This window comes from Emys orbicularis, chromosome 3 (genome assembly GCF_028017835.1).
Source record: "Emys orbicularis isolate rEmyOrb1 chromosome 3, rEmyOrb1.hap1, whole genome shotgun sequence".
In the NCBI taxonomy this organism is placed as follows: Eukaryota; Metazoa; Chordata; order Testudines; family Emydidae; genus Emys; species Emys orbicularis.
This window is the reverse complement of record NC_088685.1, coordinates 148889659-148910305: the sequence shown is the minus strand read 5'-3', so window position 1 is coordinate 148910305 and position 20647 is coordinate 148889659. Positions and strand designations below refer to the sequence as shown.

At 39.3% G+C, this 20647-nt stretch overlaps 1 protein-coding gene across 1 annotated transcript in view; it reads left to right on the top strand.

Moving 5' to 3' along the window:
* Positions 1-20020, top strand: part of RMDN2 (regulator of microtubule dynamics 2) — a 38894-nt gene extending 18874 nt beyond the window's left edge. Inside the window, exons 6-11 of the mRNA XM_065401469.1 lie at positions 8341-8416; positions 11438-11515; positions 17336-17434; positions 18213-18266; positions 18358-18438; positions 19700-20020. Of these exons, the coding sequence (XP_065257541.1) occupies positions 8341-8416; positions 11438-11515; positions 17336-17434; positions 18213-18266; positions 18358-18438; positions 19700-20020 (709 nt within the window). The remainder of the gene's footprint in view (positions 1-8340; positions 8417-11437; positions 11516-17335; positions 17435-18212; positions 18267-18357; positions 18439-19699) is intronic.
* The last annotated feature ends 627 nt before the right edge of the window (positions 20021-20647 follow it).

The window sequence follows — 20647 nt, the reverse complement described above, 5'->3', positions numbered from 1 at the left end:
AGGATGTATGTCTGGGCTGCTGGAATGTGTGTGAGGACTGTCAGGTTAAGTGTGGGCCGGTGGAGGCTTGTTATGTGGAGTAGGAGGGGCACTCGGAGGTCTGTGGGGAGAGTGGGGCATTGGGTAGTATGTGTGTGAAGTGGGGCATGTAGGAGGTGGGGGTGCTTTGCTGTCTATTTTATGAAAGGTTCGGAGCAGGCAATTTCCACAGTGCACAAGGCCCCAAAATTCTTTCTTCCAGGCCCGGTTCCTGCCAGGGTCTACAGTATAGACTCTGTTGCATTCCAAGTAAGGAAAAACCGCAGGACTTTGCTTTGCATCTTGGCAGGCTTGCAGATTCCTAACCCGAACCCCACATTTTCACCAACATAAGTAAATGAGCATCCCACTGCTGCTTTACATGTGCCCTGAGACTAATCAGATGCATTTTTATAACTAAACACTCTATAAATAGTGGTAAGAAAGTCTGTAACTTTAGGCACAAACCCATGATCTCTGTAATGTAAAGTAACAGTAATCATAAACGGCACTGTAAATCACAGAGCTGAGAGCAACTCTATAAGGCATTAACATCTCATTCAAAGCCTGACTAGAAAGGAAGCCTAGGAGGCTAGTTGCACTGCCACATAAGCAATCAGTGTGTCTGAGGCTGTGAATACTGTGTACATACATACATACATACAGCACATACGGGAGTGGGGAGAGTGTGCTGCTCTTCTGGCTGACACAGGAAACTCTGCGGACGGAGTTGGAAAATGTGTCCACTGGAGGGATGATCATTGTGAGACAGGGTGTCTGAGAGAGGAGCAGTGACAGGGAAAAGGGAGGGGATGAATGAGGCTCCCAGGAGGAAAATCAGGAACAGCATTTGGAAATCAGGACCAGCATTTATAACTGTGTGAAAATGAACCCTTCTTTTCCTTGGCTTTGCATGTATTTGAACATTACTCTTTAAATAAAAAGTTTCACTAAGAGAGCAAGAGAGTGTGCGTGTGTGTAAAATGTCCATGAATGGAAAACTGCCTGGCATTCACAAATAGCACTAACCCTTTCCCCATGTTCCATATTACAGACCTTTGATTACAGTACATCTAGCAAACCCAGGTCTATTGAAATGAGAATGTTTAAAACCTTCCTAGGAGACCTCAAAGCTCTTCCCCTGTGGGGGAAGAGGGGATGGGTTTCCAGTCTAGGGTCCACCTGGGAGGAAAGGGAAGGAGGGCAGGAACTGGGGTGGGCTGAGGGAGGTGTGGGTAGGTCAGGAGCAGGTCTACAGGGTTGCGTATCATTTCCCTGCCTCTGGGCTCATGGAACGTATCTGGTAAAAGTATCAGCCTTTGCTGTGGATCCGCCTCCTGGGGGCCCATGCGGGTGGCTATGTTGCCAGCTAGCTCATGCCTGCACCCACCCATTTAGAGATGCTAGTACAGTAGGTGAAAGTCATGAATTTAGGAGTATCTCAATCTGATGCATGTATTACATGTCCTAGGCATGAGGCACTCTTTCGGAATAGACCTTTTAAAGTAGGACGCACTGCAGTATGAACAAGGAGACCACCAGGGGCCAGAGTAATAATGGGATATGAGGCTTCTGTAGTGATGACTCTGCCCTTCCATCAACCATCAGGGATCATTAAAGCAAACCCCCAGCCTTCTTTCTCTCCTCCCCTTTCCACCAATGGTATGGTGTGGAGTAATCACTGTGAAAGTATCCTCACGGAGATTTCCACTGAAAATATGCCACCCCTCTGCTTTTCATGCTTGTGCAGAGACGATCTGGATCATTAATGTTTAGCAGATTCTTAGAGTTTGCCTCTGTAGGGAAAATTAACAATAATGATTTTGGAAATTCTTGGATTTTATCTTCTGAATGGAATGCCAAACTCACAAAACCCTTTTGGCTTTGTTTACGAGATCACATCATAAATCTCATGGGTGTGCAGCAAGCAGTCACATTTCAAATGTTACTTCTCCTGAATGAATGGGGAAGAGGGACAGTGTACTATATGTCTATAGCTTCATCATACATATAGCTATATGTACTGATGAAGCAGCAATATGCTTCAAGCATTCCTAGTAAGGCATGCAGCAGAATTGCTACTAATTGTTGAATTACATTTTAAAAATTAATCCTACCATGCAAAATAACCCTTAAGATTAATTTAATCGACATGACTATATTTAGAGATACTTCACACATTTATTAGAACTATTACAGGACATTTTCTGAACAGTATGCCTTAACTTGTTTATAAAAGTGTGATGAAGCACGATCCATTTATTACCAAGAAGGATGGGTTTATAGAAGTTAGAAGATGGTTCCAGGACTGACTACGGGCTAAGATCTTGGTTTCCCTATAAAGTTTTTCATATTTGACACACGGCTGTAATACACATGAAGTCTAAACTCAGATTTGTTTTGTAGGTTTTAATATTTTGTATTACTAAAGCAGACTAGTTGGAGCTATTTCATTTACAACTTCAAAAACAACTTATAAATTCTTCTTCGTTCTTCTTTCTGATTTGGATAGCCTCCTAAGTGACTTAGATGCTTTGGCAAATATTTTAAACTACATCTTGTTTTATTACTGCAGGAGAATAACTTAGGCCCCTAGCATATCTGCTGAGAATCGTGTTTCTTCTGTCAAGACTTAGGGGATAGACTATGTAGAACAAAGGCTCATTCATCCGTAAATTTCCTTGTTTTAAAGACAGATATAATTATAGAATCATCTGTATTTTGTCTGTTAACATTTGGGCTGAACATTCTGAACATGCAAGGTAAAATGGGCTGAATTAACCTGCTGTACTTCCAACTGTACCAGGTATGCCCTAATATGTCTTAGTTTTGACTGAATGCCATTAGACCACCTAGAGCACCATCACGGGAAAGGTTAATTCATTGTATGCTGATCTTCAAGGAGCTCCAGGTAGGCAGACCCATCCATCTGCATAGAGCTTCATTTCAACAGGTCTCCATGTGGGCACTGGGCTCCATCCAGCCAAAGCTCATTCCAAGATCAGATCCTTGATGATTGCTGAAAGCTAGCTGATTTTTATTGTGCGTTTGTGTGCAAAAAAAAAAAATATATATATTAACTGCAGGAGAATAATTCTTGTTTTTGATAAGATTTTTCTTCTAGAAATCTAGACATTTTACCTTCATTTCCATTTTTCTTGGTTTGTCTATTTATGTTTATGCATTTTTTCAGTGTCTCTTATACAGTGATTGTACTAAAGCATATTTCCAAGTTCATAATTTGATTTAACTTTAACAGAAACAATGTTTGCTCATACAAAAGTAATTATAACTGTATCCATTATGTTTATTTAATGAGCATGTTTGAATGTGCAGGTATTTGTGATATTAGTTAAGTACCAACATTAACTCAGTCGTGGCGTCATTTTTGTAGGTCCCTAGTCTTTAAAGATTTCCTTTTTGTTTTTCCAGACGTAGGTATTATAAAGTTTTATTCTTTTTATACAGTATTTGAACATCTTGTTTTTCACACATTTCATAATACTGTAGTGCAATTACATTGTCATACCAACAATAACTAAATACTCCCCACTTTAAAGGTGTCTGCTGGTTCCTAATTGAACCACTAGATGGGGCAAGTGACTGTGGGGTGGTGTACTCTTAAGAGAGACGTTCCCTAGCAGTGCACAGCTCTGAACCCTGAACATGCAGGTAAATGATGAATTTGGAGCTCGGCCCCTTTCAATATGTGTAGTAAAAGCAATATTCCAGTTTTATTCCTTTTGCTAGCTTTGCTAATAAATATGCCAGAAGTCCACACAGGGATCTTTATGCACCGAAGTCTCTTTCATCTTGCTGTTTATTGTTTAATTCCCCTTGATTTCTTTTATCTAGTGAAACATTTTACCAGGTGTGAAATTATTATTATTTGTCTTAAAGTAACATCCAAAATGTTGGGCAGGACAATGATTGGCACATGTCTCATTAGTCCCATGGTTTGGTTTAGTGTTTTAAGGTGCTCCTGTAACTAGTCACAGGTGTCCGGATTGGTTAATCCATTTAGTAGATTATCAATTTACAAATAAGGATAACATTTCACTGTCCCCACCCTCTTTTATTTGCACTCAAATGCATCCACACCTGGAAATCTGGAAAGTTATGAATGCCTTCTTTAACCCACCACTATCCACAAATGATTGTCCAATGTGCTTTACAATTTTAACTCTACACAATTAAGTAATAGGTATACACAAGTTGCCAGCATTACTGTTTATTCAGATACAAAAGTGTAAAGTAGAACAATGCAGCAAGTATATGAGAGATTTCCTCATTTTTAAAAAAGGGAATATATTTAAAATGGATATTTTAGCTTGTTTGTTTTTCATTTTGTGTGTATTTTGTTGGGATCTCTTCATATTAAAGATAATCGCTATAAATAAAAGTACTGCTCTGAACTGGTTTAAGCTAGGGCCCTTTTTTCCTTGTCACGCACAGACAGGAAAATACTGCAAGATGCTGGATTAGCTTGTTCCCTTTTCATTGTTTTCTTTTCCAGCAGCAATCCGTTTAGCTGTGGTATGCTGAGTTTATCTGATTAGCACCTAATGAGTAAAGGGGGTAGGAGACATGTTGCCTAGATTTGAGCAATTTATGCTAAATAACGTTTTTAGTACCTTTCCCCTCTCTAAATACCCGAACTTTCTTGACCTTCCTAGCTTCATTCCTCCTCACCAGCTCTTTCCCATATGAAATCATGCTGTTTTAGTTGACAGGAGTACCAGTGTGATTAGCCAGTTTCTGCTCAGTGTACATCCTGCTCAACAATGTTTGACAATCTGTCTGAGAGTCACATGAATTCAACAACTGTTGTTATGCCCACTTTAACGCCCTACCAGGAAACATTGGCAGTATTAGAAATCAACAGTTCATAACATGATTACTTTTATCATTGATTTTTATAGTAAAAGCATTGGATTTTTTTATAAGCAGTAAAATGATATTTTAGTACTTGTGTCAACAATTGCAGTATGTACATTTAACAAGGATTCACTCGTAGTTTGAACTGTTAAATGTAGTAAAGAATCCAATAAAGCTGAGATTTAATCATGCTTAAAATAAATGAATACTAACATAGACGTCTTCTTTTACTGTCATTTACTTGCTAAGTTTTTTGCATAATTCTCACTAACCCTTTACTTCAACTTATTTTTTCTCTTTTAGATTACTCCTTATTTTTTAATGCACTGTGAAATCTTAAATGTCTTAGCTGAACTCTACAAGATCTAAGAAACCATATTTATGGGTTTATGCTGCTTTATTACTTCTCTACAGTGGTGTAAAGTGGCCTTAGGGCAAATTAAAATCAGGCCCAGGGGGTCTGTTTTCCTCTCGATATGCATGCATGATTCCATTATAATTGAAGTAATACGTGCACATCACTAAGAGTGCATAAGCTTCTGGAGTTTCAAGAAGATGAGACTATTGTTCAGATAATACAAACCTAGAGAGGGAGTCCATTTAAAATGTTTCTAAAACAGCATATTTTCCCCAATTATAACTTTATATAATTTTTTTTGAGTGGCCCTAAATTTTCTTTTGAAATGCTAATGTCACCATACCTAGTAATTTATCATAATTTGAAAAGTCTTGTAATTATAGGAAGTTTGGAATGAAGGTCTTGATCATCCAAGCACTTAATGTACATGCTTAACTTTATGCATGTGAGTCATTCCATAGAAATCAATGTACATAAAAGAAAAACATTCCAGAATTGGGGCCTAAACTAATAGCTCAACTGGGACCTCACAGCTGCCCTGTTAAAATGCTGCTTGCCTCCAACAATTGATCATGGGCTCATATTGAAAAAGGAAGGAGAAAAAAAACCCAAGATATGATAGGGTGGGTTTTTTTTTTAAATAGGGGTGAATTTTCTTCATGAATTTTTTTTATAAATAGTTAAGGCAACAGGTCCTAAGATGCACAGAGAGGGGAGGAATGTGATGGAAGTCAGTAGGTGACTTGGCTTGGAACCATAGAAAGAGCAGCATTGTCTGGTTTGCTGTAACAGAACACAAATTTTAGGAAATTTAAAAATTAACTAGACAAAGAATACTAGAAACACCAGAACAACTAACGAACATGAAGGAATGGGTAAAAGGGAGAGGGGACATTCTGAAAAGTGACTAAGATATTTGAAAAACGTCTAGAAAGTTAGGCAGCAGCAAAGAGTGAAAACATTGCTTAATTCAGTTACAGCAGAAAAAGCCATAAATAAAATACATAAGATTTGAAGTGTCTATTTATAGTCTGATTGTTCACTCATGAATGTAAGCACATCACAAAGAGCCCCACCTTTAGCTGAGAATACTCTGGTTATACCCAGTGCTACATCATCGAGTACAGTGCAATCTATTTATATACATTTCCATAACGGAAAATCTACCTCACAGGAAAGTTAAAGTAGCATTCACAAGTCAAGAAATGGCAAAGTTAAGATTGTGCACGCAACCTTAGCTCTCTTCTCCCTTGTAAATAAGAATGGCCATATTGGGTCAGACCAGTGGTCCATCTAGCCCAGTATCCTGTCTTCCGACAGTGGCCAATGCCAGGTGCTTCGGAGGGAATGAACAGAACAGACAATCATTGAGTGATCCATCCCTTGTCGTCCACTCCCAGCTTCTGGCACACAGGCTAGGGACACTCAGAGCATGGTGTTGCATCCCTGACTGTCCTGGATAATAGCCATTGATGGACCTATCTTTCATGAATATGCCATCTGGTACAGTCTTTAATTACATGATCACATATAGTTTCTCAAATACAATATCATGGACTAGTCTTTGTGTAGCTGCATCTTCTACTTCTGTGTGCTTTCCTGCATATGCCAGACAAACAGAATCCGTGAAAGTCATTTATACAGAAGATGTATGTACAAGATCTTCTGTGAGCTTTGCACACCATGAACTATCAGTTCTATCTTTTGCTTTCGCTCATGTTTCTAACGTCCCTATCAAACCTCTTTGGCACCATGTAACTGATCTGACAATCATTGCATTCTTGTAGTAATTAAGAAACTATTTCTGTGAACCTTGCTAGCTTGTGAATACATGAATGATGCAACCATATGATTTGAGAGCCAATCTTGTATTCTTTCAGTCATAGCTGCCAATTGCTGCAGTTACATTCCTATCAAATGTGTATGGTCCTTCTGGACTTATTAGCCTCTCAGGTATATTATCAGTAGCAGCTTGATGTGAGGATATGTGTTTGCAGATCAGGATGGTGTTAATATCTCATGGTCAATTCATGCAGTTAATTGCAACTCTTGCCAGCTGCCCATCTTGCCCTAAGCCCATGCCCCTGAGCACGCCTTGGTATGATCACAAGCTCAGTATTTCCATACTATCTATGGGATGAGTATTTGTATTTGTTTGTGGACATCATGTGTTTCCTTCCAAGGTGCTGTCCGTGTCCTGTCTTGTCACCCCCACTGGCATTCTTGACATATCACTGACACAACATAGCGTTCAGCTAATCTGCTTTATGCTGCTTAGTTGTGGTACTGTGTGTGCTGATTGCTCCACCATTGAGGTGAAATGATTTGTTCCGGCAGATTCACTGCTGGCTCCAGGTTCTGAAAGACAGGATATGATAATGCTGTTTTCTATGTATAGCGAGCTGTGCTCCTTTTTCAAGCTCGACAACGTCATCTGTGGCAACTTTCACCCTTCTCTGTATGCCAGGATATATGTGTGCTGCTTATGTAACCCATATTAAGAGAGTGTGGATCTTTCTCCTCCTCTCATGGCTGGTCAACATAAGGTTAATTAGTTCATTACAGCTGACAGCTAGAACCCAAAGGGTAAAAATGTTCAGAAGTGCCTAATTCCAATTGGGAGGGGGGGGGGGGAAGTGACTAAGCACTCAGGAGCCTAAGTCCATTGACTTTCTCCTAAGGGCCTAGGTCACTTTTGTAAATGGCACTTTGGTGCCTGTGCCTGAGTCACTCGGCACTTTTAAAAATGTTATCCTTGGTCCTTTGGCTTAAGTAGTTGGAAGCTCATACTTTCAGCTCTGAAGGGAGGTCCCTGATTCAAACTCCATTGAAGGCCTAAATCAGTTATACTTTCTAAGTGTCTGGCAACTTTTTTGCTGCCATTTTATCATGTTTTTCTATTTTCCAAATATGCACAACTCACATTAAATTTTGGGCCAGCCAGTAAATCTTCAGGAATATTCTAGCAATGTATGAGGTAATTATAGAAATATTTTATAATTTGATTCAAAGGGATTTGACTAAAATGATCAAAAATGTGTGAACTTTATTTTTGCTGCTTTTCTTTCCCTTCCCCCACCCCCCAGGTTTGCAATTATGTGCGGCTATATGTCTGAGTTTGACAGTATACAAAACAAAATCAAGAATGGCTGTCTCTTTAAGGTATGTTTTTTGGTAGTTTCATTAGCAACTATTCTTAATTTACTTTCCCCGATAGTATAAAAGGGAGGTTTTTGCAGCAAACTAACTTAGCCTCAGGGTATGTTTCAATGCCAGTGTTATGATTAAGAAATTATTTGTATGTGCTCCTACCACATATTGTCCATTAGTTTTCAAATGACAAGGATTTAAATATGACTTCATATATCAATGGCAAGATTTTTGCCTTATTCTTTGACCTAAGCAAAGTGGGGAAAAGTGATTCTGCTGTTGTTTCAATTTTCTTTTTTAATTACAAGTTTAACACTAAATGCAGCCATTTCCTACAGTGATTGATGTTGCTTCATGTCACCCTGGGGAAGTGATAATTTTGTTTAATGTTTTCCATTTGCAGATACATGTGTATTTCACATTCAGAAACGTGGGCTATGTCACTTAGCATTGTAACATGGGGGAAGGTCTTGCCAGGGGCTTTGTCCTTATCCTCCTTTTCTAGCCTTACATCTTTCCCAGGGATTCTCATATACACATATGGCTTCAATTACCATCTTTACATGGGTGACTCATAAATCTGCCTTTTTGCTCCTGACTCATCTCTGGCCCCCCAAGCCTGTATTTCAGCCTCTTTCCAGCATCTCCTCTACAGCAGCAGAGTACATTCCCACAGTGACCCTCAACCTGCTTCTTGGAGTCCTGGCCCCTAGGATATTGGCAAGAGAATGCCATGGCTAGCATCCCTGCTTGTATTAGCTACACCAACCAGTGCCGAGTGTCTTGTGTTATTTCCTTTGTAGCTCCAGTTTTTAAGGTTTCTTTTTATGTTTAATTTTTATCTATTACATGGCACCATGGATGTGCATCACACTTTATAAAACAAAAAGAAGGAACTAAGTCTCTGCCACAGAAACTTAAAATCTTAGTTGTAATTTAAAGGTGTCTAAGGAGAAGTTTTTCCATGTGCTATTATATTTTAAATGTTATTTATTGAGGCCCACACACACCTATACGATCCATGTTGAATACCACCTTACTGCACAAGTAGTCCCAATGAATGAATGAGACCCAGAAATAGAAGGCTGATAAACTTGTGCTGCTATTCAACAAGAGCAAGAATTGTCCCTTATATAGCATTATTCAGCGGTATCAAGGCATTTTACATTACACAGTAAATAACCAAAACAAAAAAACAAAAAAAAGCACATCTAATAAACACCGGTGCCAAATAAGGCAGTTTATATCAATGAAAATGCTCCCATAATTAAGTAAGACTGTTAGCAATTGTCTAAATTGAAAGGTGTTATTTAAGTAGGGATGTGAAAGAGCATATTATATAGTATCTATATAGTACAAATCTCATCTCAGAGAGCATTCCACCCTAACAGTACAAGTGAGTAAAGCCTAGAACAGGGGTAGGCAACCTATGGCATGCGTGCCGAAGGCGGCACACGAGCTGATTTTCAGTGGCACTCACACTGCCCGGGTCCTGGCCACCAGTCCGGGGGGGCTCTGCATTTTAATTTAATTTTAAATGAAGCTTCTTAAACATTTTAAAAACCGTATTTACTTTATATACAACAATAGTTTAGTTATATATTTTAGACTTACAGAAAGAGACCTTCTAAAAACGTTAAAATGTATTACCGGCACGCGAAACCTTAAATCAGAGTGAATAAATGAAGACTCGGCACATCACTTCTGAAAGGTTGCCGACCCCTGGCCTAGAATATCTGGACGGAAGAAAATGGATCGATCATGAGACAGATATAATTACAAGGGGGTCATATAAGTAAGAAGTAATTTTTGTGGTTATAAAAGGAGTGAGTTTAAGAAGAGACTCAAATGTTAACAGTACAATTTTCAGTAAGAGTCTCCTCTTCAGAGGTAACTTCTGAAATCACATGAATAATATAGAAACATGGGAATTACAGGGGGAAATAGATTGAAAGAGTAGTATATATCTGAATAGTTTGCCAAAAAAATGAAATAGGAAGCTCTCAGAACTGCAAGAATATGATCATTTGAGTAGTTCAGATGAGAAGTTCTAATACTTTGTACCACTATTTTAGTGATTGGCTTAGTTGAAAAAAATAGAGATGTAGGAAAAGTGAAACCTACAGTATCTGACAATTGAGTTATGATGCGAAGCAAATGATAAATCAGGGTTGAAAAAAACTCCTTCAAGAAATTCCTTATTCTTTAAATACTGATTATGCAGAAATAATTTGCCTAAAAAAATGAGACCTGAAAATGGAGGGAGGAGGGGAAAGGTGGGTTTGGAAGAAAACATCTCATTTGATTTTTATTATTCTTTGTACTGTTTAATTCAGACCCATTTTATCTCCAGAACTGTGGGGCATGGGCATAGGAGCTGTACTTCAAGTCACATTTCAATTGAAAAGTTAGGTCTGTGGTTCAATTCCTGTCTTAGACATCGATGTCCAATCAATTCTAGGTTTCTGACTATCTGCCATGGATGTATTTTCATATTATCCACCTCACAGAAAACCAGGTCCTGCTTCTGAATATAAAATGTTGTGTGGTGCCATGTTCCACACTAGAGAAGGTTACACTTCAGTGGTTGATCATTAGTTCAGGCATACAGTATCTAGGAAGCAAAATAGGAGTGTTCACATGGGGTTGATGCGCTATACTTTTCTAATACCAGATAGGGATAAAACCAAAGTTTAATAGGTTTGGAGTACATCAGTCTTGTTTGTTTGTTTTAAAGCTCTTTCAACTGTTTGTTCGAAATTTAGAGGAGTTAGGTCATATTCTAAATGCAATGTGTCCTGGTACGTTATGTGCAGAGTTGTTAAATAATTGTGTTTGTGGTTTTCTTCTGTAAGCAAGGGTATTGCCAGTTAAAATATTTACAGATCATTAGAAGAACTGTAGCAAAAGCAGTCACAAAAGATAACTTGAATAAATTTGCACTGATTTTGCAATGCAGTTTTAAAGTTTGAAGACAACTCCCAATCAGAAATGAATATCCCATTTTCTTTCTTTTGAACTTATTTCTAACAGGAGCATGTAGACAAAGCAATTGAACTTAAGCCTCAAGATCCTTTTTTATATTACCTAAATGGAAGATGGTGCTATTCAGTAAGTTGTTTTCTATGCCTAACAGTTGATTTGAATGTGCTGAAAAATGATCATGTGTTTACAATGGAATACTGTAACTGAAATCTGAGAGAAATGACACATTTATTGAAGTGGAAATGGTGAAACTGTAAACAAAGCATTGCTATGTACTTGTCATGAAATAATTTCTACATGCCTGGTTATTAATACAGACTGCCCTTGCTACCCGTTGTAATCACACTTGTTAACTATACCGCATACTCGTATTCAAAGCCTCTTGTTTTGAATTTTGTTTTATTATTTACACATATCAATGAAATGGTAACTAAGATTTGGAGAGGGAGCATGGGTGGTTAGGTGTTAGGTACAAGCTCCTTTCTGCAAGCCCCTCTATTGTTTCTTTCCCCTTTAGTCTGGGACTTCTTCCATAGCTCAGCTTTCCTAGCCTTGCCCCTGTTTCAGGGCTTGACTCCCTTTTCAAAGTTCTCACCCAGTCCTGCCCTTCTCACTGGTCTACAGTCCAGGGGTGTTCCCTTCTCCTGCTCCCAACTTTTCTTCCCAGCCTTCTCCTAGTCTGGCTAGGATCCTAGAGCTTCCTCCTCCCCACCTCTCTATTTTCAGAGACTGATTGTAGACTCTCCCTGCAGCCCCCTTTCTGCTTTTAACTTCCTGGCTTTTAGTAACCACACAGTTCCTTCCCAGCTGGCACTCATGTTTCATTAAATCCGGCTTTTCCTCCCAATGCATCCAGGAACATAACTGGCCTTCCCAGCCCAAATTAGCTCTTTCAGGCCCCAGGTGGGGTACACATCCCATCTTAGTATTGTAGCTTTGTTAGATTTTCTTGAAAGTTTATACAAACAAATACATGACTTTTTTATAATAAAGTTTTTCATTGCTGCATTAATGCAAAGGAGCGGTAAACCTGACCTAGGCATCTGGTTGAGATGGATTTACGGCTGCTTTGTATCACAGGAGTGGTACAGAACAGCCAAAACATACCAGTGAAACTGCACCAAGGCCTCTAATAAAGGCCATGTAAGTGTTTAAAAGTTGACTCTCTTGAGTTTTCTTTTTGCAAATTATTCACAATTGCCAGACTCGGCCTTGGTTTAACTCAAGTGATTTCAGTGATGTTACACCAGGGATCAATTTGACCCAATTACTTATACCATATTCTTTGTAATTCTCTTACTCTCATTCCTTGGTAAGTGAAAAGCCTACAGAGTTTGTGCTGGATAAGTGGGTAGATACATATGCAGACTGTTATGGCATTTCTCAACTCTTATACTGGCAAACATGAAAGTATTTGTGTTGGAAGCTGATAGTTTACAACAAGCAGGCTGTCCAGTTACTTCATTTCTGCCAGCAGTCCTGAGACATTATACAATTACTTAATTCAATTCCATCTTAATATACTGTAATAAAACAAGAAGAACCTCTCATGATATTTAAGTAGGTGACAGTAATATTTTTGCTAAAATTGGATGGATTGGAAGGTTTTATTGAGGACAATTGTATTGTGCGTTTTAGTTAGCTATTACCAAGGAAGCATTGAAGGAGGAAATTCTTTAGGGATGCAAGTCTTTTCCAGGCTGAATTTTCAGATTGAATGAGTTTGTTTCCTTGGTAGCAGATTCCTGGTATTTGAAAAAGACTTTGAATGGACACAATTTGCATTTTGTTAATTAGCCGACAGCACAAAGTTCTGGTAGTGCTGGACCCTGGGAGAAAGGGAGGCTGCTAAGAACTTCTCATGTAGCCTTAAAATATCCAGTAGAGAATTGCAGTCTGCTCCCCGTCCTCCAAGAGTAGGATTTTGTATGAGATTTTTGGCAGCCACCGCCTCTGGCAGCAGCCTATGGGTAGCTTTCTTTCCTCCCTGGCAGTAACAGAGAGAGGCAGCTGCCAGTCCCCTTCCCCCTCTATTGATACCATGGTTTCTAGAGATGTCTTCTTGATTGTTCCCCTCTTTGTCAGTAGATGGGATATCTTGGTGACCTCTCCTCCTCCAACTTTAGTAGGGTTAATCAGGGACTTGATGACTCCTTGGGCTCTCTCCTCTGAGCACCTTTTTCAAGCAGAGAAAACAAAAAGAAGCATGGGAAAGGGAAACGACCGAACCCTCCTCATCCTCCGATGGTAGAGAACTGTCTTCTTCTTCAGACTCCCAGATGTATGACAGACTCCAGTGGGGAAAGCAGGCTTTTTTAAGACAGATGCCCTCCAAAAGCTAATTGTTCATCCTTCAAAATTGATCCTAATGGTGGTATGGATTCTATTCCTCCAAGGGACATCAGGAAACGATAAAATTCTGGGATAATGCCTTGTTTTCAATATCTGATTTCCAGAAAGTATAATGGACTCTGAATGGAAAGACCCCACAAAAAGAGGGACATCACCAGATTATGCCAGAAGGTGTATAAAGTTCAAAGACGGAGAGCATCAAAATTCTCCTCAGATCTCAAAGGGGTTTCCTCCATTTGTAAGATGCTAATAAACCCACTGTCCCAGTAGAAGGGACAGGCACCCTCAAGGATCACGGTGACTGGAAGCTAATGTTTCTCCTGAAATGAGACCATAATGCTTCCTCCCTTGTTCTTTGCAATGTCAGAGTAGCTTCAAGCTATTAAGTTAGAGCCATGGGCTAGCTTCAAAAATCCTAACCTAAGGAAGGTTCAAAAGTCAATCAGATGCCTGCAGACGGCTTGTTCTTCTTGTACTGTGTTCCTGTGATATCAGCCACGTCCTGCTCTGCTCTCCACTCCCAGGAGGAACCTGTGGTTCTGAACCCAGGAAGCAGACAGTGGGTGAAATCCTGGCCCAATTGAAGTCAAGGGAATTTTGCCACGGACATCGAGAGGATCTGCATTTCACCTAGTCTTTCTGAAACCCATCTTGTACAGGCCTCCCCAGCAATCTCACACTCTTTGGGATAACCCTGAACATTGTAATTAAAGGGTTTTTTAAAACTGGAACAAGTTTGAGTTCAACAGCTCCAATACAATTCTTTCCTTGGCATCATTATAGCCCTGAAACACCTTTTTAAACAGAATACACATTCTGGGCCAACTTTGTCCCTTTAATTTTTGCACCACTTCCATGACACAAAGGGGATGGAGAGCAGCTCCAATAGGATGGGTGGGGATTCTCTTTGCATAGAGGAAGCGGTTAGAGTATCAATGTGAATGCTTAAAGCTCTGTAGAAGGCAGTAGGATGCTTATGTATTATTCATAATAATAGTACCAAACCCTGTGCACATTAAATATTATTAAAAATGAAATTTTGTGCATGCATACTTTTAAAATGCAGATAACTGTGTTGCTTTAAATTGGTGTTTCTTTTTAATATAAAAAAGGCAGAGCAAAGCTATTTATTTTGAGCAGTGCAAAAGCGCACCCAAGCCAGCCAAAATACCCAACCAGACCCCAGTAAAGTAATTCTGATTAAATCTGGTAAGAAAACAAGACAACTGCCAGACAGAACTTGTATTTAAATTTCAGCCTGCAGAATTAAAGCAGCTAATTATAAATTCCACAGTGCAAAAACTTGGAAGTCCCTTCACTATTGCATCATAGTAGGGGTGTGTGTGTGTGATGATGGTATCTATGTAGAGTGTGTGTGTGTCTGTGTGTGTGTGTGTGTGTGTGTGTGTGTGTATAACTCTAGAATTTTGGGTGGTCCAGAGAGGTTCAATATGAGCAGTTTCTCTCCCTTCCTTTTTCTCTCCTACCTTACTAATGGGTTCACTGCATCTGGATCAGATGGACCTAAAGATACCAGTAATACCTTCCTCCCACTCCAAGAGAGCAAAGAGCATTGCAGCAATGGATTGGCTTGAAGAAAGCAATATATTCTTTTAAACTCTGCTGCAACCCCTCTGTCCCACTCAATGGGTTTTAGAAAATAAAGAGCAGGTGAAAAGTGCAGTGTGAGGAGGAGGAATCATTTTATCTACACAATAGCTTACATTTGCATGTTTTTTAACTCACATGCTGCACTTAGTAGCACAATATTGGCACTATGCATTGCAGGGGAGAAACACCATGTTGTTTTAATGAACAGGAACCTGTGAGCTTGTCAAAGAGTATTTCTCTTGAAAGAGGCATTGGGAGGGAGAAAGATAATGAAAATAGATACAGTTACTTCTTAATATTGTTTATCTGCAGAATATTATTTTTAGTTGTTTCAAGTGAAAGACTTACGACATCATTTCTCAGGAACTGGCTTTTGCCAGAAGACCAGCGAGACTTGGCCAGGTTGCTTTGTCTCCATGCAATGCTACTCAAACTTGGCAAAAATGATTGAGGTCAGACAAGAAAATAGTCTGTATACACTTTACTGTTGTATGCTGGCTACATTAATACTTTGCAATGGCATATTTTATAGAACAGTTTATAATAAGAAATATTAAAAAATTCACATCCCGTGAAAATTTAAAAATTGTAGTGGATGGCAGTGGCGAGGTATATGTTACGATCATTAGTTTTGGGTAGATTCTTTTATTTAATGGAAAGCTATCAGCTTTCAAAATCAGGTAGATAATAGCTGACTGCAGCAGCAAAGAGCAGAGGAGCAACTAAGTAAGGGTTTGAGGGGTCTGAAGCTCTCCATCCCCCCTTCTCATTCACCACCAGTCATCAGTACTGTGGCACAACAGACATGAATTTTAATGGCCCAAGTCTTTGGTTATAATGTGAAGCTCTGTCTAAGCTGAGACAGGGTCGACTCACCACATTTTTCAGCTCCTGGTTCTCACATGAATTCTTCTCATCTCTTCATTCTTTGGTTGCATCCCCTCTATGTAGGTCATGCTAGCAGTTACCAAGGAATCATAGTGCCTAACTCCTTGGGCATATGCCTTGTCAGTCCTAGTCAATTTCAGTAAGCATCAGGTGTACTGTTAAAGTACAGATGTGCAGGAGAATCATCCTGCTTTTCCTCTCCAGAAGCATTAGTTTTCCCCCAAACGTTAGTCGGGGGAAAACAGGTAGTTCCTCCACTCAATGAAGTGGCATCCCATTTGAGAAAACCAATTTCTCCATCCCTATATTGTCATCTCTTTGCTGTTCCTGCTTTGATTAGGGATTTGGCGTCTCTGTTCATTGGATTAGGTGGTGGAACTAAAAATATTATGGCAGTGACCGACCCACTCACTCTCAAGAATGCTTTCTTGTAACTGCTGGAGTATGCCTAGATATATATGGGAAGGAAATGGTGTACAGTATATACTGTAGTGTGACAATGGCAACACAGAATGAAGAAAACTCCAGAAGGTCCCTTTACACCAGCCTGTAATCCTGGGAAGAGAGAGGCTCCTTGGCATGTGCTATTGGTCAGAATTCAAGCAGACAGCTGGGCACCTACTTAGTGATATCTGTGTCAAATCACTGCACAAAACAATGAACTTGTCTTAGAAGAGCATTAGCTTCCCACATAATGACAATATCAACAACTGCCTCTAATGTTCAGAAACATTTAGTAGATGGGGTATCAAGCTATACCCTCTATTTCAACCTGACATTTTAAAAACTGATGTGGGTAGTGATAATCTCATGTTGGTTTAATCAGTATTTTGCACTGAATTTCTCATGATGTGTATATTGTATTTTTACAGTAAAAAGGGATTTATTAAAAAACCCTTTAAATTATGTCAAATATTCAATGTGTGTATAAGAGATGACTCTGGGATAGTGAAGCAAAAATATTTTATTAAAGACTCCTTTTAGTATTCCTTTGCACACCAAATTGTATAAGTATACAGTAATACAAGGTAATATTTTGCTTCATAACTGGAAAGTAAGCCTTAAGTATATTTTCCTTCTCTGATTTTATTATAGGTAGCACAGTTGTCTTGGATTGAGAAGAAAGTAGCTGCTACTCTTTTTGGGACTCCACCAACTTCAACAGTACAGGAAGCTTTGCAGAATTTCCTTAAGGTAGATCCTATCCAACAGTTTTCCTGAGTAGCTATTTACCAAAGATCAGCTGAACAATTTATGTTCAGCAGCTATAAATTCAAGGTTCTATCACATATTTCTATAACAATTTTTTTTAAGTTAGTATGGAGTAGAGTGAGTAGCACTACTTATTTATTTATGTACACCTCTACAGAGCTCTTACAACAAAGTTAGCATTAGGGGAGCAGAGGGAGTGGAGTCAGATGCTCTCAAATATATTTTAAAGACATCTTGAACTTTCCAGGAGATAGAGGAGGGTGGACACAGAAATAAAAGAGGCAAGGAGAAGAGGGGAAGGGTGAAAAAAATCGATAAAGCAACTGTGCATAGTTCTTGCCCACTTGCTTAGAGTGAGCAATGGTTGCTTGGTTATTTGACAGCGGAGTAAAATATCACTCTTTTTTAATTATCTTCCAGATGGTATGAATGGGTGAATGCTGTTGATTTTGTACCTGGGATGATGCATTTTCTTGATCCTTTTACAAGCATTTAAGAGAGAGAAGCCCCAGGACTTCAGCAAAGTCTCAAAAAATTACTTTTCCAGCTTTTGTGTGTTAACCATAAGAATTTTGCATATATATTTTTTTAAACAGTGCTAAAGGGATTATGGAGCATTGGTATGAGATGATTCAGACAGAAGGGACCCAGCCTAAATCTTTGAGGAAGCTTTGTGCTTTACTGGAAATTGTATCTTGACCACATTAGTCTCATCACGCTATATTTGAGTCTCTGTTGTTTCCTGTATTTTATTATCCAGGCTGAAGAAATGCATCCTGGATATTCCAAATACAATTATGTGTATTTGGCAAAGGTAACTAAAACAGTTTACTTTAAAAAAATAATTCATAGAATCTGGTATTATAGAGGGCCTGGTTAGTTTTTACACACTTTTTTTCTTTCAGTGCTACAAAGATCTTGGCCAGAGAAGCAATGCACTGAGATACTGTGATTTTGCATCATCAGTGTTACCAGTTACCAATGAGGTGAGTACCGAAAGTGGCAATGAGTTTCTGTTGTGATTGTTGTCCTCTCTTTGGCACTCATCACTGCTGTGTCCAAATGCACTATGGTAATAAAGCTACACCACTTTACCCCTTGAAGGTGAAACCCTCCTCCTTTCTTTTTAAGCCAGTTTATTACAATAGTTGATTCCATCTGTGTGAAATATCTGACAAAATGGTTGTTTGGGAAGCTTCCTAAAGCTTGCTGTAAAGAGTCTGGTTTATGCCAAAGAATTGACCCATTTGTAATTCATCTATTTGTATTAAACTAGCTTAAGCTCAAATTGTGTCCCTACTAGCCATTCTTGTTACCCGCACACTCTGGGGCACCCCAACTTTACCCTTCCGTGGGCTCAAAGTGTAACCCGGTTAATTTAGGTACCCCCCACCCTTTCCCAATTCCTAGGCACCTATCCTTACCAAGTTCCTAGAGCTCAGGGCCACCATAGGGCTCAGGGTGTAACCTGGTTAATGTAAGTACCCACCTTTGCCCAGTTTCTAAGGCTCAGAGTGGGTTTGCAGGGCCTTATACCGGTGAAAGAGCCTTACACAGTAATATCCTTAACCTCTATTTATTAACAGTTACCAAAACAGAATGCACACGCTAAGCATACAATGCTCATCACTCCCAATAAGGCAGACAAACTTTTCCTACTGGCCAGTCAGGATCAGGTCATCCGGGGCTCCTCCAGCTTCTGCACGATATAGCTGGCAGGCTGTTGAGATCTGGCAGCTCTGATCTTGGGCTGTGTCCTGGAGTTAATTTCCAAAGAACTTCCTTTTGGACCCCAGTTTATATAGGTAAATTTGAGTCCTGCTTAGCTGTACCATAACCAAAGTGCTCCAAAACAGTATTTTTCACCAATCTTAGCCCATTACGAAACAGTTCTTTAACCAATCAGACCCCACCACCTTAACTGATATAAATCTTGCAAAATTAGTTATGTAACAGACAGAAACAATCAGAGAACCAGACAGAAACCAGACAGATAAACAATAGAGAAGTGGGGACCATAAAGGCAAAACAATAAAAAAGTATAGATTTCACAATCAAAGCTGTTACGTGATTCCTTGCCAGACCAAATGCTATCAAACAAAGTTTTATTTAACCATCTTAAGATCTGTTTCTTTATCTGGTGATGGTGGGCACTATTACGACAGGATCGCCTTCTTAACAGCCCAATATTACATTGTTTTGATGCGATTTAGATGGAATGTGAAGATGTGACTTCTTGCTTCTTAGCTCATGGCTGCTGCTGTCCTAATGTGGCTGCAGAAAAAGGCCTCGGATCTTACATGCGGAAAAGTTTTGCCCCATGTCCGCATTTGCGCTGCCCTAAATAATTTCGGTCTCAATGACTCTGGATTCTGGATTTCTGGTTCTGCTTCTAAAAGCAGTGTACTCTGGAGCCTGGTGATTCTGCAAGACCACCAGTGCATTGTGGGTCAGTGGCAGGAGGAGGACAAGTTTCAACTTGTCTTCAGCCACACTACTGTTAAACTAGTACAGTCTGAACCAGATGAACTTTACCCAGTTACATCTGCTGAAGAAAGTCTGTTTTAACTGACTATTAGATCCTTTGTTGACCATTTGGAGTGCTTTTCTGTGTGGACACAAAGCGTTCTATAAATACTCTAGAGACTTTAACTGGTTTAATTTCTCCAGTGTAGACCAGGTCATGGCAATAAGATCCATACATATTCTTTGGTCTCCTGTAGAAGCAAGTTTCACAATTACAGACCTTCCACTGAAAATGCCTTAATGTCCTAGAGCGTCACAAGTTCAAACCTAAGCTTTATCAGCCTAAGGACCCACTGTGAGCATTGCAGATGTGGTGGGACAGGAGAGAGAGATAGAGGTGGTTCCTGAGAGGAAATGGCTCTATCCCATTCAGTTCTTGAAGTTAAGGAAATAAGACCTTTAAGTGGCCCCATAGTTTGATTGACAACTCTGCCAAATGTTCCTGCTCAGAAGACAGACCACTGCCTGCTGCACCAAGAACAGCTTCTGGGTGGGCCTTAGTTTCAGCCAAAGTTAGGGTATATTGTAATAATATAATATATTAAATATAATTAAGCATGACATTTTCTGGTAATATTTATTGATACAAATATTAATAATCTCCTTAGCAGTGTTTCATTCTTTACTTAATGCTAAGATATCCTCTTACTAAAGTTAAGAGGATCTGTC